This window comes from Emydura macquarii, unplaced genomic scaffold, assembly GCF_026122565.2.
Source record: "Emydura macquarii macquarii isolate MOO-44397 ecotype Brisbane River unplaced genomic scaffold, CSIRO-AGI_Emac_v2 contig_1027, whole genome shotgun sequence".
In the NCBI taxonomy this organism is placed as follows: Eukaryota; Metazoa; Chordata; order Testudines; family Chelidae; genus Emydura; species Emydura macquarii.
This window is the reverse complement of record NW_027131164.1, coordinates 11,263,061-11,289,596: the sequence shown is the minus strand read 5'-3', so window position 1 is coordinate 11,289,596 and position 26,536 is coordinate 11,263,061. Positions and strand designations below refer to the sequence as shown.

The following is a 26,536-nucleotide window of genomic DNA, read 5'->3' as shown; positions in this document are numbered from 1 at the left end:
ACAGCGTAGCCCACTTGCAGGCTGGATCCTAGAGCCCCTCCCATGCACAAAAGTGCCCTGGTTCCCTGGAGAGCTCTGTGACACCCAAATCTCCCCCCCAGAAGCTGGTCCAGTCAAAGCCATCACCTCATCCACCTTGTCTCTTAGGAGTCAGAGGGGAAGTCCAGTGGGTGAAAGACTAGCAGGATCGAGCCCTCATTAATTATAATCAGGAGCACCGCGTGATTGGCAGGGACGCCATATGATGATGAAAAAACAAGGAGAGTTCTGCAGCACTTTAAAGACTAACAAATTTAATTTCTGCAGGCATAAGCTTTTGTGGGCTGCAACCCACTTCTTCAGATGTATGAAATAGAAATCAGGTGGGGGGTATATATATATATATGTACATGAACAGCAATGGGGAGGGTAGGTGTTAGCAAAATCCATTCAGTTAGAGTAGATGAGGCCTCTTCACAACCGTTGATTAGAAGGTGGGAATTACAATTACTTCTTGTAATGAGATAACCATTCCAAGTCCCTGTTCAGACCCAGTCTGATTGTGTCAAGTTTGCAGATGAGTTCCAGTTCTGCAGTTTCTCGCTGAAGTTTGTTTTTGAAGATTTTTTGGAGAAGTATGGCAACTTTCAAGTCAGCTACAGAGCGTCCTGGGAGATTGAAGTGCTCTCCGACTGGCTTATGGATGTTACCATTTTTTATGTCTGATTTGTGTCCGTTTATTCTTTTGCGTAGTGACAGTCCGGTTTGGCCAATGTACATGGCAGAGGGGCATTGCTGGCACATGATGGAGTATATTACATTAGTAGATGATAAGCAACCACATCTGCAATAGGCGAGCACTGGTCCCCATTAAGCAATCCCTTTTAAGTGTCCCCGAGGTTTCCCATACAGAGCTTGTGGGGTTTTTTTTTTAAACCCTTTAATTAAAGCCCCACCCTGTTGCTTGATAGCTTCTTTTTGGCTGGTCCTCCCAGGGCAGCTAGAAGAGAGTGAATTGTAATTTGTTTGGGCTTTTTCTCTCATGAAATCTTTATTTTTATATATTTTTATATTCATCCCCTTACATTCAGTAGGATTTTTCCAACAGGGTAGGGAGATTTTTAAATGCAGCCCACACAGCAAGATCCATGTGCACTGAATTGTGACTTTTTCTTTTTTTTTTTAAATGGAGTGAATGTTAAAAGGAGGCGGAATTTCCTTACCTATCGTCTGATCTAAAACCCAAGTGTCATTGACTTCAGGGAGCTTTGCATCAGTCCCAAATGCCTTACCTTGTGGGATGCTGAATCCTCCTATGAGATAGATGCTGGGCTGCCTTAATTCCTACCGATGTTAGCGGTTGTTCTGGAGACAAGGTGGGAGAGGTAATGTCTTTTATTGGACCAACTTCTAGTCGGTGAGAGATGTGAGGTTTTGAGTCACACAGACCGCCGTATCTTACATCTAATATCCTGGGACCGACACGTACATGCTGCATACAAAGGTGGGTTTTGGGAACATTCAGAACCGCACAGGATCAGGCCCCAAGCGGCTGACACTTGATAGGCTTGAGCAGGCTGCTGTTGCGATCTCCTGATTCCCCTTTTGTCCCTCCTCCACCCCCTGTCTGTATCCTGTGGGTCCCTCCTCTAGGGCGGGTACACCAGGCTGCTTGCCCTGATGTGAGCTCAATTGACAACCCTGCAGCAGGCTGTTTGCACACAAAGGCCATTGGCAGGAGGAGCCAGTAATTAACTGAGCTTCCTCTTAGAGAGACAAGGTAGGTGAGGTTATATCTTTAATTGGACCAAGTTCTGTTGGTGAAAGAGAGACGCTTTGGAGCTTACACAGAGCTTCTTCTTGATATTTTTCCCTATGTCATTCTTTGCCTTAGAGAAGAATGGTGTGCGTGTGCGTGTGCGTGTGTGGTGATGGGGCGAGCAAGGAAGATGCGATTTTGCCTTCCTGTGGCTGTGGGAGCTGTTGATGATTTCTGTTTGGGGATAGGGAGGAGAGATTAGAAGATAAAGGGAGGAACTGGGGAGTTTATAAAACAAAAGGAAAATTGGAGGGGAGATATTGTGAAAGGAGGAGCTGGATTTTTAACTGTTTTGGGGATTGCGCCCAGGACCCATTGAAGTCCTGAGCTTTAGCTGGCATCATCAGGCATGGTTTTCATTCTCCATGTGGGGCTATGACCTTGAGAACCCTTCTCTCACCTGCTTGGATTCAGATCTGTGCTTTGGAAGGTCTGAACTGGAGCACCATCTTTTTTCTCTTAATTCAGGATCTGGTTTCAGTAACAATTTGAGTGAAAATAACAACTTACTTTCCTTCAGCTAAATTCTGTTTTCAGGTTCATCTGGGTATTTAATTTAAATTGGGTTTGCTGGAGCCTTCAGTGGTAGGCTTTGGAAAGTGCCCCACCAGCTTCTCAAAAGGCTAGGAGGAGAGGAGAGGAGAGCTGGGTTTCTCTCTTTAGTTGTTTATGCTCAGAGAAGTGTACCCGATCCCCGCTCTGGGCAGCTGTGATCTTAGCAGGGGGCTAGGAGTCAGGAGATGGAGATGCTGTTCCCAGCTCTGCCACTGACTGACTGTGTGACCTTGGGAAAGTCACTTCACCCCTCTGTGCTTCATTTTTCCCATATATATTTACCTGTATTTGAGATCTACTGATGAAACATACTATGTTAGTGTCACTTGACTACATCCCAGCTTTATCTGAGAGGGGAAAAGGAAAGGGAGATAAAAACCAGGCCAGGCAGAGATTTTAAGGTTAGAGTGAAGGCTGGTTAGAGGGCAGTGGAATTTTACATGTATAACTGAACTTTAATTTTTGTTTTGTATTGCTTTCCTTTGGAAACATCTATCAGTTGTTTTGAGCAATAGACCCTTTTTGTCTTTCAAGAAGAAGGATTTAAACTTTCATTATGTACTTTAATATAAGGTTTTATACAAATCTCATATTCACCTTCATCTTTCAGACTGTGCTTCAGTGAGAAGAATTTATTTTGTGTTTTGAAGCAATGCTATATTTTGTTTTATATTTATATTATAAGACAAAAGTGTATTTCACTATTATGTAGTAGCCTGTCTAATAATGTTTAGATAACCAAGGTGATGTTTTTACCACTGGTCTGTTATAAATCTTAACTACTATACTCTGAGGTCAATTTTCTCTTTCATATGTAAACTCATTGACCTACTAACAGGCCCCTTAACTTCCAGTTTGTTCTGTTTTTGTTTTTGGTTGCTTGTTTTCACTACTGTGGCAGGAAATATATATCAGCAGCTTTTAAGCGGCTCTAGATGAGAGTTTGTCGTTGTCAGCATTTCCATTGTAAAGCCAGATGGAAATTTCTGCACTCTTTAAAAATGAAATAAATTGCCGGAGAGAATTTAAAAATGAAAATCAAATAAAAAATAATCCCCAGTAAAATTATTTGATAATCTCAATGATAAGGCTGCGAAAAATAAGAGGAATGGAACATTAATGGTTTTCTGATGCTTCTAGACCTCTAATAGCTGTGTTTTTTTAAACTAAAATCTTCATGTTACTAGTCCAGGATGTGGATTGCATGCCAGCATCTGCTTTCTGACTCATGTGAGTACCCCATTCACTTTAGCGTGACGTGTAATCAGGAAGATGAACAGCATTTGATCCTAGGTACTTTTTCATATATCATAGAAGTATGCTGTGTATTGGCGTAGGTATGTGTGTGTATATGCACGCACACAGAATGATAATCAGAACAGCTCACACACTAAGGGTTTGTTTTGAAACTCTTGAAATCCAGTAAATGTAGAGTTAAAGCTGAGACAAATCTCACTTTGTATTATTATACACTATGCAATTTAATTGAAAGAAAAGGACACTAGCCCAAAGAGAGATCCCAGCTCAGAGTTGAATATGCCTCTATTCTTGAATCACTGGATCACATTCTGCATTGACTTACCTATCTAAAACTCCTTTTACTTCAGTGGAATAACATAGGTCAGCACCTGAATATAGCTTGCTATATTTTCTCCAGTTATTTTAAAAGTTTCTAGATCTCATGTACCAATTTGTACTTTTCTGTCTATCTATTGCATTTATTTTGATCCCATTGGTAAAGTATCTGAGCACCTCAGAATCTTTACTGTATTTATCCTCACAACACTTGTGTGAGAAAGGGAAATACCCACACTGATACCCATTTTACAGATAGGAAACTGAGGCACAGAGAGACTGAGTGCCTAAGGTCACACGAGGTCTGTGGTAAAGGAGCCAGTTGAACTTGGGTCGCTCACGTCCCACGCTATCATGCTTACCATCCTTTTTGCTTTTGCACGTGAGGATTCATCACTAGCAAACTTCCAGTCTCCAATCTGAGTGTGCTTTGTTCTTTAGTTTAAAGTGCTTTTATAAACATATAAACATAGTATTGCGTGTTTTGTATCAAATCATTTTAAAACTGAAGCACTTGTGGGGCTTTTGGAGTGACAGATGTTGAAAGTGATGACAACTCCATACAAGCTAATGGGTATTTTTACAATGACCTGTTGGGTAGGATAAAGAAATACAGGAATTTGAACAAAGGCATTCTTGTTTGATATGTGCTTGCATTTCAAACATGAAGATGCAAAAGTGAACTGGAACCTTTACCAGGGTTGGGCTGCAGAATATTTCTGATATTTGAAAAATAATGGTAGGGCCTAATACACTAACAGAGGGCAGGTTACTAGGCACCTGGTAGTCAAGTGTGTGGGTGTGATAGGGGCATGTTTTAGCAGCTAGGAGGCTGGTGGGTCTTATTTTTCTCCTAGGCTGCTGCCCATGGACCATGTTGTGGAGACCCTGATGCTGTCTTTGGCTAATAGATGTGTGATTAAAATATGATATGATTAAGCCCTAATTAAAATATCGCAGCCTTTCTTGTTACTTCTCTTGCTTAATCTTCTTTACAGAATAGTCTAAAGCAAACTTCTTTTATCTGCCACATTGGCAATGAGATATGTATTTTGGAGTTTAGGAGGTCATATCATCATGGCCTATATACTTAGCTTCAAGCAGGTGGTGTTTCCTCCTTGTTTTTTGTTTGGGTGAGTAGCGGTAGGATTTTTTCTCTTCTTTGGGTAAGGACCAGGAAGTTTCCTCCAGTTCCCACCGCAAATGAACATATCACTTGTCATCTGTAGAGGCCAAAGCTGTTTGCTTGGAGGACCTGTATATCTGCACTGGTGTTCAACCTACCTCAAGTCTCCACATCTTTTTTGCTACCAGTTCCTCTGTCGACTGCTGCCCTTTTCACCCTGGAATATCCCTGTAGGGAGTTTTCCACATCACAGAGGGTGAAAGCAGGTCATTTAATACTGATACTATCAACATTATTGATCTGCTGAAGCCCCAGTTGACTGGTGAGGGGGACAATGCTGTAGAGAGCAGATCTGTATCTAGCTGTGCATTGAAGACCCTGATTCCTGTGGAGCCACCCGAGAGACCTCTTACAGTGTCAGAAAAAGGTGGAATGAGGGTGTAAAGATGACTCATCTTCTTAGATAGCCCCTATCCAGATCCATACTGCTTTTGTGTCCCCTCCACCACTATGGACAGAGGAGATGATATGCCCCATGATGATCAAGAGTTTAAAAATTAGCACCCTTGGGAGGAGTTTCAAATACGCGTGACTGTCCTCTTCATCATCAAGCTCTCATCCCTCTCTTTCCTTATGAAAGAGCCATGTGGCATTTCTCAGGTTGTGTTCTTAACAGTTGTGGTCCTATCACCATATATAGAAACATCTCACAATCTTTAATGCATTGTATTTATTCTGATAACACCCTATGAAATAGGAAGTGGTATCATCCCCATTTTACAGATGGGGAACTGAAGCACAGAGAGACTAAATGACTTGGCCAGACTCGGAAGCCTGTGGCAGATCAGGATCTTAAATCCGTATCTCCCAAGTCTTAGGCTGGTGCCCTAACAATTGCACCATCCTTTCTCTCCTCAAGAAAGATTGGATCCATGGCTTCTGGGTTGGGTTTATCTTAGAGATAAGCCCAAGGAATAAACTATGAATCTGGATATTGAATCTGCTTAACAGCTCAGGAGTGGGTGTTCTCCACTGGTGTCTGGGTTGGACCCATCTTTAGTGCTCAATGAACATAAAAGACAAGATTTTCAAAAGTCACTAGTGATTTTGGGTGCCTCTGTGTTGGGATCTTCAACTTGAGATGCCTGAGAGACAGCCTGATATTCAGAAAGAGCTGGGACTTTTTCAAAGTGCTTTGAGTTGAGCCCTCAAAAATCATTAGTTTCTTCTGAAAATCTTGGGCATACGTTTTAGGTTTTGTATTTCAATAATAAAGAGTGGTACATCCAATTTTTGAAAGTTAGAGCAATGTCTTTTTGTGAGTTACTTAAATCTAATAAGTTAGTCATCAATGTGGTTCATATTCAGGCACGTATCATTAATCTTAATTTTACAAACATCCATCCAAAGAATTTTCATCTGAAGTATATTCTTCCTTTCTGTAAGCTTTTAGAATAAGTCTTTCCAGAACATACAGTCTGATAAGGCTTTTTCTTGGCAAAGAATAAGCTTTAGAAGAATGCCATAAAGTTCTGTAAAAGGAGCTAGTGTTTAATAAAGCAAACAATATTGAACTCTTAGATCCCCCAGAAAAAAAATCAATAATAATAGGATACTGGCAGTTAGAACTAATTTTACAAGTTTTAAAATTATACAGTTTAGGCAAAACTCTCCATCTAGTTACACTAGTGTGAATGAGGAATAATTCCATGAAGTCAGAAGGAGTCAAAATGTGGTTTTAGGTTGTAACAGTTACTCCTTCTGGTTTTACATCCTTGTAACTGAGACCAGTGGGCAGATCCTTAGCTGGAATTGTCACAGCTCCAGCGACTTTAATGAAGCTATGATGATTTACAGCAGCTGAGGTTCTGTCCCCAGGTTTTGGCCCCCTTCCAGCATTTCACAGATATATTAGTGAGAAGTTCCTACTTATTAAAGGGACAAAGTACATTATTAATTATTGTTATTATTTATTATTTGTATTGTTATAGTGTCTAGGGACCCCATTCATGGGTCAGGGTTCCACTGTGCTAGGTGCTGTACAAGTATAACAAAAAGACAGCTTTGTAGATGTGTTTTTTATTGAGCTTTTGGTTTGCCTTGCATTTTACCGTGCTGCAGATCTTCTCCTAGCACCCTGCCAAACAACTCGAAGTGCAACACACTTCTGACCCAAGAACCTGTTAATGGCAACTGGGAGTGCAGAGGGGTTACAGGAATCTCCTGATTCTGGTATGTATATTCTGGTTCACCAAAGAATATTAAGGTCTCAAATGAAAGCTGGTGTCACACTGGTCATCAATATCATTGTGAAATGTATGTGCAAATACTATGTAAAGAATATGTATATATACTGAATATATGTTCTTGAAGTCTTTTGAGGTATTAGTCATCAACAAATGTGAAAAACACGTTTCCTGTCAGACGAGATGGTTTATCTGACTGTTATCCATCTATCTGTTTATGCATAAACTGAGTATTGCTTCATTCACAATGGGTCCCCTATTACCAGTCTGAACTGAATGCAAATGAAGAATTGTAAGAAACAACTTTAGAAAAAAACTAACAGGAAGAGGAACATAGCAGAGGAAAATAATCTTATCTCGAGGTGCATATAAAAGGTTTTCCTTATATTAGGGGTAGACAAAAGAGATGCCTGGGCATCCCTAAAGTAGGAAGTAAATGCCCAACAGACTTGCTTCATGAAAAAGGAGTCTCAACCAGGGTTGGTTGAAAAAGGTGAAGAGAATTTTAGATGAGATGAACTTCTTTAGACAGGAGGTTAACCTGTTAGTTTAGTTTAGTCTCTGGAAAGCATGTCATGATGTTGTTTTATGTGTAAGCATTTGTTTCCATTATTTCTTATACACTATCACTTGAATCTCTGTTCTTTGATAATAAACTTATCCTTGTGTTCACTATAAATATATCTAAGTGCTGTGGTGTTAAGCAAAGTGCTGATACTGAATTGACTCTTACAAGCTGGTGTGTACAGCAGGGTGGGTAATTCTATGAGTGTTCAGTAGAAAAGGGGCTGGACATTAGAAGGAATGCTCTGAGGACTTGGGGGTTGGTGCCTATTGCTACCGGTACAGAGAGAATAAGGTCTGTGGAGGCCTGGAAGTCATTGCTTGTGCTGCCTAGAGGTTGTTGGTTTCAAGGAGCCGATCTACATTCAGCATAGCGGAAACTACTTTGTGCTAAGGGCAGTGGTAGTAAGGGCTGCAGAACCCTGGGTATCCCTGGGAGTGGCACAATGTTATCCAAGTTGTTATGGCATGGGATTTTCAGAAAGCACCAAGTGACTTAGGAGCAGGTCTCCTCGAAAGTTAATAGGACGTGTTCCTAAGTGACTTATGTGCTTTTGAAAATCCTACCTATTATTTCATAGCACACAAAGGTGTGCTAGGCCCTCTTGCAGACGGAATAGAAGCCCTGCCCCAAAGGCTTTACAATCTAAATGTTAATGTGACCTAATGAGTGAGGATGAAGAACAGGAAGGTGGGGATCTGGGGTGATGGGGAGGATTCAGGAACATGATTATAAGGTTACTCAGTTAAAGGATGTGGACATTATGGTGAGTGCTTTAAAAGGTTTAATTTTATATGTATATTTATATATAAAATGGAGAATAAAGATGTAAGACAGTGAATTTAATTACTGTGAGCACTGTGAAAGAAGTAAACTTTTAGAAGAGATTTAAACAAGGTGGCTTAGGTTGATCAACCTGTTGTAGGTTAGTAGGATATTTAATATGATAGCGAACCATTTGTTTCTGACATATTTATCTGCTAGAAAAAGTGTCTTCATTGGGGGCCTGGCTTTGCAATGCAAAATGCTGAATGTGTCTTACAGTCAAAGCGAGATGCAGATGCTGAGGAGCTCCCAGAATTAGGCTCACATTTCTGCAGGTTAAAAATGATATCAGGTAGTGGGAAAAGTTGGCTAAGTGCTTTTATTTTCATTGTAGCTCCATGTTGTCCCAAGGTACCGGTCTGCCCGAAAATTCTAGTTCAATGCAAAGAATAAAACTGTAGCAATTGGGAAATTCTAACAGAAGCAGTGCAAATAGTTGGCAGATTTTCTTTTTGATTTTTTTTTCATGAACCTGGAGTGGAATGTCTTTATATTTTCCAAGTACCAACAACATTTTCATATGGGATGGCATCCACTATTTATCATATAGAGAAAAGTTACTTCTTTGTACAGAGTGCTCCTCTGGAGGTCAGAGGACCACTAAATTCAGTGTAAGAAACAGGGAAGGGTTCTATCCCAGGAGCTGAAGTTGTTTATTATTGGAGCTACTGCTGCCTGGATAGCAAGAAAAAGACTTCTTGGAACAGCTAGAGTAAAACACGTTGCCAAACCCACGTGCAGCCTCCTTGGGAATTGGGGAATGTTTCCTGGAATGCTGACGTCCTCAGGAACTGACCGTGGGCCCAAAATATAAACTTTGAGACCTCTGTAGGCACGCAACAATCTAGGCTTTGGTTGTATTGCTTTTTAAAAATTAAATATGGTTGGAAACCTGAGTAAGAATCCTGAATTGCCTCATTCTGTAAATAGCCTTGTGCCCCTTTCGTACCCGGAAAGTGCAACCTCTACAGCATTTCTGAGAAGTTCAAAGCTTCTCCATAGTTTTCATCAGCTCTATATGGTGGCCAGCAGTTTAAAATGTGTCAGATCCAGTTTGCCTGGACTTCATTTTGGAAATGAATGAGGAAGTATGAAAATACACATGAAGACGGAATAGCATTTCTTTAAGCTCAGGGAATGTTGTACATTAAACAAATGAACAAAACACGAGAGGCAAAAGCATTATCAAGTGGCTAGAGTCACCTGAGCCGGAGCAGAGGGGTGCAAATTGAACTCAACTCTCTGAACCTCCCGGGGGCTTCATTCTGAGAGAGGGCAGGTAGTATTGCTTGCTGGGGCTCCACTGGGTGAGGGCAGTTTTAAAATCCTCTCATGGCTACTTAGGAGCCCCAACTGGTGTAAGCTGCTGAGGGGATGCACAACACAACCCCTGTCCTCTTCCCTGCCTGGCATCATTGGGACTATGCTGGTCCCTCAAGTCCCATCTCAGGTGAGAAGAGTTTGTCGCTTCTTTGCAACCACTCACCTACTAGACATTCTGCTGTTGGGGGACTCTGCCAGGTCCTATGGCAGTATCAGGCATAGACTGGGGTGAATCGGGGACATGACATGCTGGGCCCGATTGTAATCATCTTTAAACTTGTTTGAGCTGCAAATTAAATGCATTTCTTACTATATCTTAGTTAAAAAAAAATCCCCAAATATAAACAAAGCCAGTTTTTCCAAAGCAGCAGCAGTCTGTGCCCATAGCTCTAGCTGCAGATGGATACTGCTGCCCTTTAAATGTGCATTCAGCCAGCTGCACGGGTAATGTGCCTGTAAAAGCCTGTAGCGGAAGTGTGGTTTGACTCTCATTTTTGATAGTAGGTTTTACGTCTAGGTACCAGTTATTGGAATTCTTCTTGTTAAAATGAGTTAGTTGGGAACATATTCTCTAAATATGTGTTCCCTGAATTTAGCAGAATAAATAATGCAAAGGAGATATTTCGTATTCAAGGAGATTAGCGAGCTGTCTGCATATAACTGTATACCTTTCAGTTAACTCAGTTCCAATGGACATTTCAGCATCCATTGGCATACTATCTGCTCCTTTCTGAAAACTTTCAGATGAGGAACCCATTACTTAATTAGAAACATACAAATATTAATTATATTACATTAGTGCTCAAGTTCCCAAAACTTCCCATTTATAAGACCCTGTTTTTATTTGCTTATAACTTTGCCAAACTTTAACCATTTGAGTTGAGATTTTCTATGCTGGATGTCGGCCTCAGGCTGAAATTTTATGGAAAATTGCAGGTGTAACACGTCAGCCATTTCCAACAATGAAGTTAATACATTGTTTTGCCCATGTTAAAAAATTCTGACAAACTTTCCTTTGAAAAGCTGTAGTACCCTATTTTTTGGATCAGGCACTTGAAATTTGGCAGGGTGGCAATCTTTTTGTTAGGGATTTGCCTTTTGCTGTTCCTGAAATCCATCCAAATTTGACCAAATTATAATCCTTTGAAAAATCTCAATTTACACATGCTGCATGAGGAGCTCTTTGATGACCTGAAAATCAAAAAGGAATCATACAAAAAGTGGAGACATGGACAGATTGCTATGGATGAATATAAAAGAATAGCACAAGCATGTAGGGACAAAATTAGAAAGGCTAAGGCACAAAATGTGTTTCACCTAGCAGGGGACATAAAGGGCAATAAAAAAGGTTCTATTCACATATTAGATGAAAGAGAAAGAGGAAGGAAAGTGTAGGTTTATTACTGAATAGTGAAGGAGAGCAAATAGCAGATAATGCAGACAAAGCTGAGGCTTTTTTGCTTCAGTCTTCACTAACTAGGTTGATTGTGACCAGATGCTTAAGACAATTAATATTAACAACAAGAGGGAAGATTCTCGGGCCAGAATAGGGAAAGAACAGGTAAAAGAATATTTAGATAAGTTAGAAGTATTTAAGTCAGCAGGGCCAGATGAAATTCACCCTGCTGTACTTAAGGAACTAGTTTAAGCAATCCTTGAATCATTAGCAATTATCTTCAAGAGTGCTTGGAGGGCAGGTGAGGTTTCAGAGGACTAGGGAAGGGCAAACACAGCACTGTCTTCAAAAAAAGAGCAAAAGAGGACCCAGACCGGTCAGCCTAACTTCGATACCTAGAAAGTAAGGCTTTTGACACAGTCCCACATGATGTTCTCATACGCAAATTAAGGAAATACTGTTTAGATGAAAATACTTTAAAGTGGTTGCATAGCTGGCTGGGGTTCCCTTGTACATATGCATTATGATGTAGTATTTAATTCAGATTTCAAAGTCAGAAAGGACCATTGTGATCATCTAGTCTGACTTTCTATATAACGCAGGGCATAGAACTTCCCCAAAATAATTCCTAAGAGCACAGCTTTTAGAAAAACAGCCAGTTACATGATCACATACCATTGTTTTTTGACAGGAAAAGACTTATGAAGTTTTTCTCTCTCCCGTTTTACTGGAGGAAGAGACTTGCTATTGATTTAAATGGTGGTGGGAGAATTGAACCAGCTGAAGACAACCCACTTGCCCAATCCAACGGGAAAGGCGTACTCAATATTGAAAACAAAAGAAAGTGATGTAGTGGAGGAAGGATTTGAAAAAAAGAAAGACTTGTCAATTCAGATACAGTTGGAGTAATATTTGGGAGTTGCAGAGTCTCAAAGTCTGGCTGTGGTTTAGAACACAGCTGTTCTCTGGAGTTTTGGATGTAGTTATAACTCTTTGAGTCACGAGCTGCCCTTTGTTTTTGCTGTCTAGTGTCTGTACAGCCACCGTAAATAAATTAGATGGCGTATTCCCGTTCTGTGTGAAATCATTTCTTTTCTAACACACAAATAATCCATTGCTGGAATCTAAAGGTTTCCGGACTGTTCAGAAGTCTTGACGGTATCCTGGCTTTTTTATGATTACATATATCTTCTGTATGCTTCTTTCCAGGCACAAACCATGAATTACGTTGGGCAGTTAGCAGGCCAAGTATTTGTTACTGTGAAGGAGCTTTACAAAGGATTAAATCCTGCCACTCTATCTGGATGTATTGATATCATTGTTGTACGTCAACCGGATGGAAATCTTCAGTGTTCCCCTTTCCACGTGCGCTTTGGGAAAATGGGGGTTCTGCGTTCTAGGGAGAAAGTGGTAAGAAAATAGAAATCTTTACACTTTTCTCTTGTTTTCTCAGTGTGTGAACTCATTGCATGTAGGTACAGAATACGTTACAATTTAGCAGGCAAAGCTTTCATTAGATGGTCTTTTTAAAGAGCCTAAATGGTATTTTCAAGGTTCAATTAAAATGGTTGGTACTGATAGTACTGTTTTAATACATAATTTGTAGATAGTTGATTGTAATAACTACAAACCAAACTAAAGTAAGATAAATGTATTTGAATGAAAATACAGTTTCCATATTTACATTTAGGCTTTTACTTGGAATTTCACAAAATATAACTAACTACGGCTTATGTTATTTAACTTGCTAATACTTATAGGATTGTGTTGGCATATTGACAAATAAGTTAATTAAAGTATTTCTCAGGATTCCTCTCGTTATATCTAAATTTTAAAGTTTTGCTGTAGTTTCTGTTAAATAATAATCTATAAATGCTCATAATGAAATATTTTCCATAATTATTGCAACATTTCTTTTCAATTTGGCAAAAAGTTAACAGTACAGACCTAAATTAACATTAGGGTCTCATGGTTTTATGCTAGGACTTTGTTGTTCATCATGTTTATTAATGACTTGGAAAAAGGAGTGAATGGTGTGTGGGTAAAATTTGCAGATGACAAAATTATTTAGGTTATTCAAAGCTAGAGAAGGCTATGAGGGACTTCAGAGGAACCTAACAAAGCTAGGTGAACAGGCAGTCTGGTGCCAGAAGAAAGCCACTGGTGACAAATGCATGATAATGCACATTTGGTGGAATATTTTATACTACTTACACACATTCTGGGTTCTAAATTAACTGTAATCACTCAGGAAACACACCTGAGTGTCGTTATGGATAGCTCAGCGAAAACTGTTGATCTACACTTATCTGAGTCAAAAAGGAAAACAAACAAACATTTAATATATATAAAGATTGGGTAGAAAATAGATATTGTATAATGCCACTATATAAATCAGTTGGATGCCCTTGCCTGAAATCCTCTGTTCAGTTATGGTCACCCTAATCTCAGAAATGATATAACCTAAATAGAATGGATGACTAAAATGATTAGAGGCCTAGAGATACTTCTGGCATAGAGGAGAGATTGAAAGGGTTGGGGCTATTTAGAAAGGGGATATGACAGGGGTATAAAAAACAATGAATGGTGTGGAGATGGCAAATCAGGTTTTCCTATTTCTCTTTTTTCATAGTGCAAGTACAGGGGGTGTTTAATGAACTTGAAAAGCAATAAATACATTTAGAACTGATACAAGGAAATACATTTTCACCCAATGTACAATTTGTTGGTGGAGTTAATTACCACAAGATATCACTGAGGTCAAGAGCTCAGTAGGAGTTAAAAGAGATTAGGAATTTGGCTAATGAACATGGCTAATGAAACATCCACCGTTACCTTAGATAAAACATAGAATTTTTTATATGGGATAAAAACCTTCGTGATTCAAGGTGCAAGACAACCATTAACTAACAGGGGTTAATACTACCCCAGTGGGCAGCTTTCCCTATAATTATTTACTATAGATTTCTTGTACTCTGAAGCATCTGATCGATGTGAAGGACAGGATAGAGCACTAGGTGGACTTGGTATGGTAGTTCCTGTGTTCTTAAAATTACTTTATTTTTATTGTATTTTCCCCCCAGGTTGACATAGAAATCAATGGAGAATCTGTAGATTTACACATGAAATTAGGGGACAACGGAGAGGCATTTTTTGTACAGGAAATGGATAATGATCAGGTAAAGTCCAAAGATGATTTTCATTTGTCAAAATTCAGGTGCATGCACTATGGCAGTGATTTTGAATTTAGGGATTTTGTTTAAAAATGTACCTCTGTTTAGTGTATGTGTAACTGTGTCATTCTGGTAGTTGCTGGGCATTTTTTCCTCATAGAGGAATTTGGTACTGGATTAAATAACCGTTTCAGATTTCAACTTTGACAGCTTGGCAAAACCCATTAACAAATTCAGTTGTCATTCATCCAGAAATAAGTAAGGCCCAAATGCATGTGTACGTGCACAGGTGCAAAAAATACGCACACTTTAGCACTCTTCAAATATACACAAATACAATGCCTACCACACACTTGCAACTCAGTGATTTGCACATGCCTACGCCTATGCTTGCACAAATCTCTGATTTGTGTGTGTACATTGAGCATTGGGCTTATGCAAAAGTGCACATGCGCTTTTAAACATTTGGGCTTAATGTGTTTATGTTACTCATTAAAGCTATCATTCTGCACCCGTACTCACACTGAGTACTACTTAAACTAGAACTCCTGTTGTGAAACTGTGATTAACTGCTACGTAGTGTAAATAAGGGTCACATTAGTTTTGATGGTACTTCCCACGAGATAGAGAAGGGAAACCTTTTAGGGTATTTGCTTTAGAAGTATGCTACGGTTGTTTTGATTCTCCAGCATGAGACAAATTTTTAAACCCAGATGAACCAGTTTAGTCCCATTAACTTCAGTTAAGAGTTGCATTCATGAACAATCTTTGTTCCCACATCTTTAAATCTAAATATATTAGGTGGTAGCAGTCATTTCCAGACAAACAAGATTGTTAGGAAACTTTCCATATGTGTTTTAGATGGTGGTGTGTGTGTATATTATTTAGTGTATACACTCACTTCATAAACAGAATCTTTGGGAAACTTCTGGTTTCCATGAATTCTTGACATTGTGTGATCCAAATCATACCTATCACTGGTGCAGAGGTTACTAGCCCCCTACTGTTTCCTGAGCGTGGTGTGATCTGCACACAGATCATGGGGGTATGACCAGGCCATAAGTTATGAACCTTCACTTAAGAAATAGTGGTTCCATCACCTAATAGGCACTGAATTCTGCCCTGGGATGTGGATAGGGCCTGCAAAACTCCCATTCACCTGGACCCTAAGTTATCACCTAATTTATGTTTGAGTTGCCTTGTGTGGGAAAAAAAGCAAAAGGAACAAGACAGAGCCCTAACTGAGCATGGAAGCGAATGTGCCTTACGGGGTACAGCATATGTGCAACTGGGTAGTTCCCTGATCCTTTTGTGGGGAGGGTGTGGCCCTGCCTCTTCCCTTCCTGCCCTCCTTTGGCCCTGCAAGGTGACTACAGTTTGTTGTGGTACACGGCAGAAGCAGTCTCTGTGTTCAGGGAGTATAGGGACAATAATTGTGTCTGGCCTCTGGGTGGGACAGTGTGGGGATGCTTCTCAGGCCTCATGGCCAGCATGGGTGGGCCCGGTACAGTCTGCCCAATGTCTCTATTCTGATGTGGTAACACTTGAGATGGGCCTGAGCCATAAGCTTTGGATATGGATCCAGAGCAGTCTTGGGATATTTGGATCTGGGATTCTGGTTCAGGCCCATTAGAGAGAGAGGGTGCTGAGCCATGGAGATGGATCAAACTTCCCCCCAAATTCCAGGTTGTTTGGACCTAGGCTTCTGGTTTTGTCCCATATCTAGCATCAACTGGATAGAGACTAGAAGCCACTAACAGGCCAGTATTAACTGTACAGAAGAACCCCAGGGTGCAGGTACCCTCCCTTGTTTTCTTCAGGAGCTGCCACCCTGAAATAATTTCCCCCTGCCTTGGAGCCTAGGGAGCCTACGTGGGAAAGGGGCATTGTGGGCCTGAGTTGTTCTGATAGTCAGTTGGGTTAATGGACAGAGATAATTCTGCTCAGATGCTAAAACTGCTTTTTTGACGGCCTGGGGGAATAATGTACGCCTGGTTTTGATTTCTTTGTCTTCAGGAGGTAATTCCTTACCACCTCGCTACATCTCCCATTCGGTCAGAGGGAGCTGCTCTGATGGAATTGCAGCTGAAGAGGAGCTTGCTAGACAGGGTGAGAAACCTGGACTCCAATGGACCCTCACAGTTACCAATCCCAGGTCTTGCTTCCCAGTCTACTACAGAAAACTCCTTGGTTTGTGGCTCTGTGAAAAAAAGAAGGAAGAGGAGGAGGAAATCCACCCATAAACTTGACAGTTTAAAAAGAGAAGACAATGGAGACACATCCGAAGATGAAGATATGTTTCCTATACAGATTAGTTCGGAGGAAGAGAATGAGTCAGTGGACAATATGAGGTATCATAATTTATAATATAGATTTAATACCATATTGAAAGCATTAATTGTTTCTTGCATGTGTTGCACAGAGCACTCCGGTGGTCTTTTTGGGTATGTGTGCAAAAATTTCCTTCTGAATTAACAACCAAACCCTCTGAACTAGTTATGAAATCCCAAAGACTTCTGATTTGAAACCAGCATGGAGAAAAACCCCCTTTTAGTTTGGCTATAACTCCTTGGTAATGTATAGGTACAGGAGTCTAGCAGATACAGGGGACCAGAGGCTCAGCTAGTGTAAATTGGCATTCTTCCATTGGCTTCAGTGGATCTACATTGATTTACACCAACAGAGAATTTGGCCTGTATATTGTGTCTACATAGTGGATAAAACATTATGATGATTAATCCAGAATATCCAGATCCACTAATTACTGGCGCTATCATTGTGCAAACCCAACAGATCCTGGAGTTACAGGCATGGAGAGCCAGCCCCTCTGTGGCCCTCTCGGGCCCCCTTTATTCAGCTCTGCTGTCGGCTCTCCCTTGTTTTCCTCTCCCTTCCTGTGGTTCAGAGCAATGCTAGCTCCTGGGTGCATTTCTGCTTTGAAATCTGACAGAATAGGATGGAAGCTTGTGATGTACGGTGACTGCTGCTTTGAATTTACCCCCTCCTACTGTGTACACTCCCCACCCCACAGACACCTACTCCTGACCAGAGAAGTTCCATCTCCACAGTGTGCCTGCAGAAAGGATACTGAGGAGTCAGAGGATGAGAGTAGCATATAGCAGAGTGGCTGCTTCCCCCTTCCGTGGCCCCCCAATCCACTTCTTCAGGTTTCAGCTTCCCTCCAGCAGCACACATAGCTGAGGAACATCTGGCCCTGAGAATTAGTTTTAACCTAGGAAATTGACTGCAAAATGACCAGGAGAATGATGTATAGCAGTAATCTAGGTACATCTGCGGAACTATAGGGTGTGAGTCAGACTATGGTTTTCTCCCACCATTTGATTTATACCAACGTCTGGGTGGCTTCTTGCAATAACCTGTCTGCCGTAGTCTGTCTGTTAACTGAAATAGGAGGAAATGTAATAGTCAAGCATTATTTTAACTTCGTTTGTTTGGTTTTTTTTATGCTCAGGATATCTGTTTCTGATGTGTTTAGTGAAGAAGTGTCTGAGATAAATGCTTCTGCAATCAGTATGCTTTCTCAGTCTGCACCGTACCCCTATTCTGATGGAGAGTGGTCACCACTTCAGAGGTACAGTATATAGATGTAGAATATATAGGTTTTTTTTAAACAATCTCCCCTTCCTCACTTAGTCCTATCTCACTTAGCCTTCTCAAGTCTTGTTGCATCAGGCATTATCCTTATCAACTACTAGATACATACCTTCTACAATTGAGTGTGAAGTATAGTTGTAGCCGTGTTGGTCCCAGGATATTAGAGAGACAAGGTGGGTGAGGCAATATCTTTTACTGGACCAACTTCTGTTGGTGAGAGGAACAAGCTTTTTAGGAGAGACAGAGCTCTTTAGGCCTGGGAAAGCTACTGCCAATGTCATATTTGCATTTTGCTGTGACACTGGGAGTACCTTTCCCAGACCTGAAGAAAAGATCTGTGCAGCTTGAAAGCTTGTCACTCTTGCCAATAGAAGTTGGTCCAATAAAAGATATTATCTCACCCACCTTGTCTCTCTACATTTGAGTTCAGTCAGACAGTATGCAACCATTTTAGGGCAACTCTGTTCTCACTTCCAGTCTTCAAATGTGAACCATGCTGTGTTGAACCCTGAAATATTTGTGGCCTTAATCTGGTCACATGCCCAGTGCTGCTCTTTGAAGTTGGGAATCATGCTGCAATGAACAAAAAAATGCATTTGTTCAGAAAGAATGACTTAATCCTGCAGTCCTTACTCGTGTGTAGTAACACTGATGTTAACGGCTTTGTATAATTACCATGCAGAAGGCAGAACATTCTGTGGAAGTTGAATCCATGCTACACAGAAATTGTAGAAAGACTTTAATGAATTTAGTCGTGAGTCTATTTTTTTTTTTTTACTTTGTGCCTGATCCTTCTAAGAACGTGCAAGATTGGGCCCTATTGTGTAAAAATAAGATTCTTCATGATTCAAGAAAATTAGCTTCCTTTGTTTATTTAAAAAACCTGTTCCTTTAGTTACAAAGGTGGGTATAACATGGAATATTCATTACGTATAATAAGCACATATACTCAAAGTATATTTTATATATAGTCCTTATGAATTTCTTGTTTAATACACCATGTATGTGTGTCTACATTAGAATCAAAGTGTGTCAGTTTGGGCTACATTTCTTCCTCCTGATGAACAGCCTCAAAGCTGCTCAATTGACATCAGTTGAGTTCATTTTCTTCATGTTACAGTGATGTTCCAAGGAAGTCTGTTTCTGTGCAGACTTCGTAGTTGTTTTGAACTGTGTGCTACTTTTTTGCTTCTTGTTTGCAATGCTTAGATTTTGATAACTCAAGATGTACATTCCTGTTTTCAAATAAACTTCAAGTTCCTAAAGAGCTTGTGTTAATTAGCAGCTATTATGAATAATGACACCTGGTTTTTCTCTCTTTCAATATATCGTGCTATCCAGTAACCCTATAGATTACACAGGGTCATCCTCTTATCTCACTGTTCCAGCAGATGGAGGCCTATCTAGTTCTTGTCCTCATCAATCTTCTCACTTCCCTGCTACAGACAGGTAGAGGAGTTATTCTCCCTCTTTTGGGATGTGTGATTAATCCTTTAATGCATTAACAGTATGTGAACTTTGCTGAACTTACAAAGCTATTTATTACTAATCTAGACACTTGGGAGGAAAATGCAAGATAGCAGAATTTCCTTTACGTGTGCTTTGATTGTAGATATGTTGCACAGTCAAACCCTGCATTGCACTATGATGGGTAATATAATATCAATATAATGCGAAAAAGGGTTAGAAAAATGGAAAAAAGACTAAGAAAACATCGAAGGACAAATGATCCAGCAGGTTGGCTGGGTTAATTGATGTAGTTCTATTGAAGTCAATACAGACATTTCTTTTGGGGCTTTCTGTAGTTTATCTTATCCAAATATTGACTGCTTTAATGATGGTCAGATAATACTATGTAGTTCCCTTTGTAAAAAAAAAAATATTGTGCTCTTTCAGACGTAGATTGTGTAACAGTTTTTTCTGGCTAAATTCAATCTGTTTTGTGGGATTTATAATTTATTCCTCCCATACTCTTCAACATCATTCTCTAATTTCCCAACCTTTCCCCTTGAGATCCGAGTTTCCCATTTATTTATTTTCCTTCTGACGTATACTTCCTAGCCTTGAGATTCATGTCATGATCACTGTTTTTTAAAACATGACCAGGATTCCTTTGGGAGCCATTAATATTCTTGAGGATACCAAGTGATGCAAGACGTGCCTTCCTCAGGAGTTTAGTACGTTACCTGAAGAATATTCCCAACTCCTTCCAAGCCAGAGAGCAAGAAATTAGAAGTGGGAAATGAACCTAGAAGATCTCCTTCCTGTCGGGACAAAATCATTAGATTAGCAGTCTGAAATGGTCTTGACTTTGAATAAGCCCAGCTCATCCCTGATTGAAGCCTGCGGGGGAGAATTTCTGCATCACAGATCAGAGTATTTAAATTTCTGGTGATTTTTCATATCAGAATACCAGGCTCAATCCCTATCCATTGGGGCGGGGGAGTTCTTCTCCCTTCAGTTGAGTAACCTCATGGCCCAGGCAAGTCTATGCAATCCATGGAAGAGGAAATCCTTTTCAAGCAGAGCAGTAGTAGTATTATGCAAAGAGACAGTGCATTTTCATTATTTATCCACATTCTTTCTCAGCCCTAGAGTCTCCTGAAGTCATTTTTTTGATGTTTCTAAAGGCATGATGTGTTGCAGAGCTGCACTGTGTAGCCTTTTGCTTTCCAGTGCCCTTGTGTAATGGAATCATGATAGTTCTCATGTGCTGGGTCTTCTGTGAGCAAGAAGAGAGTCAGAGAATTTCATTCTGAGAGTGACAGCTCACATCAGAACACTAAGAATATCAACCCCAGCTTAGTATTTGTAGACGCATGGGAAACTAACCTGCCCTTTGCATGACATTCCAACCAGTCTAAGTAATAGGAATGCTTTAATATCTTTTGTGTGTGTGTGCAAATAATGCAATATTTACTCCTCCTTTGCCTTCTGGTGCATGTTTCGTTTCTGATTTGATATTACAGTACTTAATTTAAGAGGACCAGACATTTCAGACATACAAATTACAATTCTTATGCCCTTCTTAAAGTTACATTAGTTTTTGTGTGCTAATCTACAAGGAGAACTCTGAAGAAAAGAATTTTGGAATGTGGACATCCTTTGCCTTCTAAATTTTTAAGTTTTATTATATCTAAATTGCATTTAAGCAAAGCCAGACATTTACAGAAAGAAACACTGAATATATATGTATTTCCATTGTGCTTGTGTCAAATACCCAGTAGATACAATAAACATTCTTTGTTTTGTTGGGGACAAGGGTGGATCATTAGGGTTGCTGAGTTCAAGTCCTAGCCCTGTTACTGATTTACTGTGTTATTTTGGGCAAGTCACTTAGTGACAGATTTTTAAAGGTAGGTACCTAAAGATGCAGATAGACACCAGGGCCTTGAACTACAAAGGTATTTAGGCTCCTAACTTCCATGGAAGCAAGGAGCCTAAATACCTTTGTGGATGTGGGCCCCAGTGAGATTTTCAAAAGCACGTAGTTGCATAACTTCCATGAAAATCTCACTAGATGCCTGTTTGCATCTTTAAGCATCTAAAGACCTTAAAAAATCTTAATCTCCCCATCTGTAAATTGGTGAGATTGTGATGAGCATTGATTAACGTTTGTAAAGAGCTTGGAAATCCATAGAAATAATTTTCTATAGCAATGACCCTTGGAAACTTGCTGGTTTTCTTAGATAACGAATTACTTGTGGCTGGAGGAACATGGACTTGCAGTGTTCATGGTATTTTCTATAGCAAGCCCAGGGAACTACAAGGGCAAAATGTAAATAATTTGGAAACCTTGTCTATTTATTATAGGGAAAACTGATAGGTTTTAAGGTCTGCCTTTGTGTTAGCGCAAAGTAATTGTTTATCTGAGAACAGTGAATCTATTTTATTTATCCAAGAGAAGGTTAAGAGATGTCTTAATCGTGACAAATTCAGACTAGAAATAAAAAGCACATTTTTAATAGTTTAGGGTAATTAACTATGGGAACAACTTTCCTTGAGAGGTGGTGGATTCACCATCACTTGACGTCTTTTAATCAAGATTGGATGTGTATTTAAAATATGTACTCATCTCATCCAGAAGTTATAGGCTTGATGCAGGAATTTGGAATGAAATTTGATGGACTTGTGTTATGCAGGAGTCAGATTAGATGATCAGTATCATCCCTTGTGGCCTTAGAGTCTATGAATCATCATCAATTAGTGGCTGACTTGACCATTTGTGCTATTGACTACTGACTTTATTGCATTAAAGAAAGATGACTGATGATGTCACAGACTAGTAATTCACTAATTGTATTATTAAATATACTGTATGTAACGTGTGGTCTGGTAGTGGACAGTTGATTGTCCAGTTTTCCACCAAGAAAGATCAAATTATGCACGCTCCACTCTTGTTGGCTTTAGTGGGAGATCCACACCAGCGTCCAATGGCAGAATTTGACCCCTAAGAATGGGCAAGTCATTAAAAGGAAATAATATAGAGCAACTGGATTCAGAAAACTGGTTTACTGCATGATCAGAATAATGTGGCCTGATGAGCTTAATAAGTTACTTGTGCTCCGACAACATTCATAGAATCATAGAAGATTGGGGTTGGAAGAGACCTTAGGAGGTCATCTAGTCCAACCCCCTGCTCAAAGCAGGACCACAAGGCCTCCATTTCTGTCCAAAAGCCCTTGCTGCCCATAAGCCCTTCATTTCTCTACTTTTCCTAGAACACATTCTCTCTTTCTTCCATGTGTTTTTATGCATGGGACGCCCTTCCTGAACAAGTCTGTACCCCCCACTTCCTTCAAATTCCTCCTCAAGACCCCGATGACTACCAAAACCTGCCAGCAAAGATGCACAGAGATCCAACCTGAGTTTAGTTATTTTGAAAATGGTTTATTACTCTTCCACATTTTTGATTTGTTGCTGAGCTCTTTAGATTTTTGAACTCTTTGGGTCAGTGACTGTTTGTTTGGAAAGTGCCTAGTATATTGTGATTATGTTTGTAATACAGATAATATACAAGAATACTGCATGGTGCAGTTCGGCCTATGCTTTCCTTTTACTGAGCTGTTAAATAAGTACCATTTTGTTTTGTTTTTTTTCCCCAGTCCCTCAGGTTCACGCCCTCCCACTCCTAAGAGTGATTCAGAATTAGTCAGTAGATCTTTGGACAGGGGGATGCAGAAGAATAACCCACAAATGCACTGGGCCTGGGGAGAACTACCCCAAGCTGCAAAGGTATCGAACATCACTCCTGTTTCATTCCTCCTGGTATCTACTGTGTATTGTTAATATGGCACTTGTGCATGCGTATGCATTATTTCTCATGTCTGATATACATATTTGATTTAGGCCTTAATTTCATATAAGCAAATCAAAGTCAAGATTCAGAACCGAATTATGTTGAGTCTTGAAAGGCGAAGACAAGACTTTACTATCTAATGAGATAGAGGAGTGGGAGCCAGTGAAAGAGTTCAGAGGGGGATGGTGATGTGGTTAGATGGATGGTCTAGGAAGATCACGTTAGAGGCTGCAGCTGAGGTGGACTGGAGAGAGCACTGTGAGTTTTGGAATGAATGTCCAAGGGGATGAGGCTGCACTTAATTGACATGGGAGATGATGAAGACCTGTACAAGAGTTTAGCTGTTGGGACAGAGGGAAAGGGTTCGATTTCTAAACTATTGCAGGGGAAGAACTGGCCAGGGACTTGACCTAGATTGGAAATATTGATGTAGTCAAACACTTCTGCTAAATGAGGAAGGCTTTGTATGTAAGCACTTGGTCTACAGAATTAAATGTTCTTGGTATTATTCATATTTCTTACCGATTGAAATAGAGAACACTCCTGGCCAAGATTTCATGAAATGACTAATGATTTTGGGTGCCCAGCTTGAGGAATGTTAAAGGGAGTTGATTTTCAGAAGTCTGGGCGCCCACCTTCTGATAGGCCCTTTCGAGGTGTCTGCAGATGGGCACCCAAAGTCACTGGTTAATTTTGTAATTCTTAGCCCCATCAATAACTTTGGTTATAGATCGCGAGAGACATTAATGACTGAAACAACTAGGTACAAAAATGCTGTGTCCCACAATTGCCCTATGGACAGATGATGCAGAGTAAAATTTTCAAAAACACCTTAAGTGACTTAGGAGCCTGTGTCCCATTGAAAGTCAATGTCGCTTAAGGTGTTTTTGAAAATTTTACCCATGCATCCATCTATGAGGCACCTTCACTACGGCTTTGTAAGCATGTGGATCACAACTGTTCATTCTAGGTAAAGTATTAGAGCTGCATTGCCGTGAGTGGGAGCTGAAGTAAATGCAGTGTTTGCACAGTCTCAGGCTATGACAGCTGATGGTGCATGTCTGGCTGCTGCATGTTCCAAGCACGGGCTGACTATGTGACATGGCAGCTCTGTGGTGTGCATGCCTTGGACAGCATCATAACCAAGACTCAAACGAAGCTCCTGGCGGGCTGTCGGCAGCTGCTCTACCAAGCAGGAGCTCTACCAAGTAAAGAAAAAGGGGCATCGCACCGGGGCAAGCTAGTAGGCGTTGTTCTTAGCATAGCTCCATAGAGAATCACACTTTGTATACCTTTCACTAGGAGCTGCCGTGTTCATAGACCTCTTTGTTCACTAGAGTCCCCATCTTGTCGCTTCTCAGAGTGCTGCTCTCCCTTATAAGCCACTAGGAGTTCTGCAGACAGAGCAGCTGTCGAATTGGGCCTTTAAGAACCCAGGATTCAGTTAACAGGTTTTCAGCGGTAGATGGTTTTCTTGAGACTCCGATCTCAGGGGGCATGGAAATGAGAAGTGTTATGGGCTCTGTTCTGCTTTCTAGGCGAGGCCGAGTGCCTTTTGTTCCCATTGAAATCAAAATCAAACAGGGCAGTGCAAAAGTGGAGCTTGGTGTGAATGGACCAGGCTAAACTCTGACTACTTTGTGTCTCTCTTTCTCAATCACTTTTTGTTACACTGCTCTGTTTATTTTTTCTCCTAGTCCACTTCTCTACTCAAGGCAAAGGAATCCAGCATGGTGAATGTAAATCCTACTGAAAGCACTCACTTTCGGGTAATTCAAAGTGATTCTGCAGAGGAGATAAGCAGCTTGACTTCTTTACCTGCCATTGGCCAGGCAGATATTGCAGCTGCAGAAGAAAATGACCTCCAGCCAACACCAGCTGAGTTAAATGAACCAGAGATAGAGGCTCTAGGGGCAGCTGCACCACCGCTACTTGCAAATGATGAAATCAAACAAGCTGCAGCTTGCTTAGCCCAGCCAGCGAGCAAAATAGATTCCCCCTCTAGAAAGAAAGGTAAAGCTGTTGTTTCTGCAATTCTACACACATGCTTTTGTACCTAGATCCCACAGTGATTAGGCAGTGATTGTAGCCAGTTAAACTAATCTATAATATTGGAGCATTTCTGAAGAGACTGCCTTTTAATGTAAACAACAGCTGAGCGTGTGTGGAGTGGGCTTTTTAAAAGAGCTGGAATGACCTAGAGAAATAATTTTCTCCCTTGGTTACAGAATTTAGCAGCTCTGTGGAGATAAGCGGGGTTGCAAAACTTGTACTAAATTCTTCCCTATTGCACAAATCGAAGGGTTGCAGAATTTTGTGGTCTGAGCATGAGACAGGTTTCCTTTTCAGCTGTACCAATAGTCAGCTGTACAGCTGGGCCATGCCACTGCTAGCCTCCAAACAAAGTTGCAAAATGTCCTTTGCTTAAACATCATGCATACACAAAGCAGAGTGGTCTAATCACACATAAGCAATTTTTAGCACACACATAATCTTCTTAAATTGGAATATAACTGTGCCCATTTTATTCCCCTCGAATGTCCAAAGATGATGCCAGATTGTTTTCTGATAAATGATATAATCTCCAAATGAGGTTTACACATTCACAATTTGTATTTTAGTAGATCCAGAATTCTGATGCTGGAATCTTTATATCAGCAGACGTTACAGACACATTTCTCAGCCAGTTCCCCAAGGGTTTTCCATCTGGGAAGGCAGAAGAGATTGAAGTGTTACATCTAGTATGCAATCATTTGTGCTCTTTAACTTGCCTTCCTTTGATTACTCTTCAGATGCTAGACATTCAGTAAGTGAGTTGTGTGCATTTGAGTAAAGAATGCAAACTGGAGGTCGCAGCTCTGAGTAAGACTCTCAGGATTTGACCCTCCGTGCAGTCACTTTTCTAACAGTGACTACAAGAAGAGACCAAAGATAGTCTAGCGGTCAGGGCACTAGCCTATGACTTGGGAGACCTTTGTTCAAGTCCTTGCCTTTTGTGACCTGGAACAAGTCAATTAGCATCTCTGTGCCTCAGTTTCCC

General features: G+C 40.4%; 1 protein-coding gene across 5 annotated transcripts in view; it reads left to right on the top strand.

The window, feature by feature from the left end:
- The window catches only part of LPIN1 (lipin 1), a 70,368-nt gene that overhangs the window by 16,457 nt on the left and 27,375 nt on the right, over positions 1-26,536 (top strand). Inside the window, exons 1-9 of one of the 5 annotated variants that reach the window (XM_067544751.1) lie at positions 1,607-1,759; positions 7,176-7,286; positions 12,619-12,819; positions 14,493-14,588; positions 16,599-16,933; positions 18,055-18,174; positions 19,539-19,646; positions 23,303-23,432; positions 25,194-25,509. In XM_067544751.1, the coding sequence (XP_067400852.1) occupies positions 12,628-12,819; positions 14,493-14,588; positions 16,599-16,933; positions 18,055-18,174; positions 19,539-19,646; positions 23,303-23,432; positions 25,194-25,509 (1,297 nt within the window). In that variant the 5' untranslated portion in view covers positions 1,607-1,759; positions 7,176-7,286; positions 12,619-12,627. Of the gene's footprint in view, positions 1-1,604; positions 12,820-14,492; positions 14,589-16,598; positions 16,934-18,054; positions 18,175-19,538; positions 19,647-23,302; positions 23,433-25,193; positions 25,510-26,536 lie in introns of those variants that run through there. The other 4 variants (XM_067544752.1, XM_067544755.1, XR_010919056.1 and 1 more) reach the window with 4 other exon arrangements.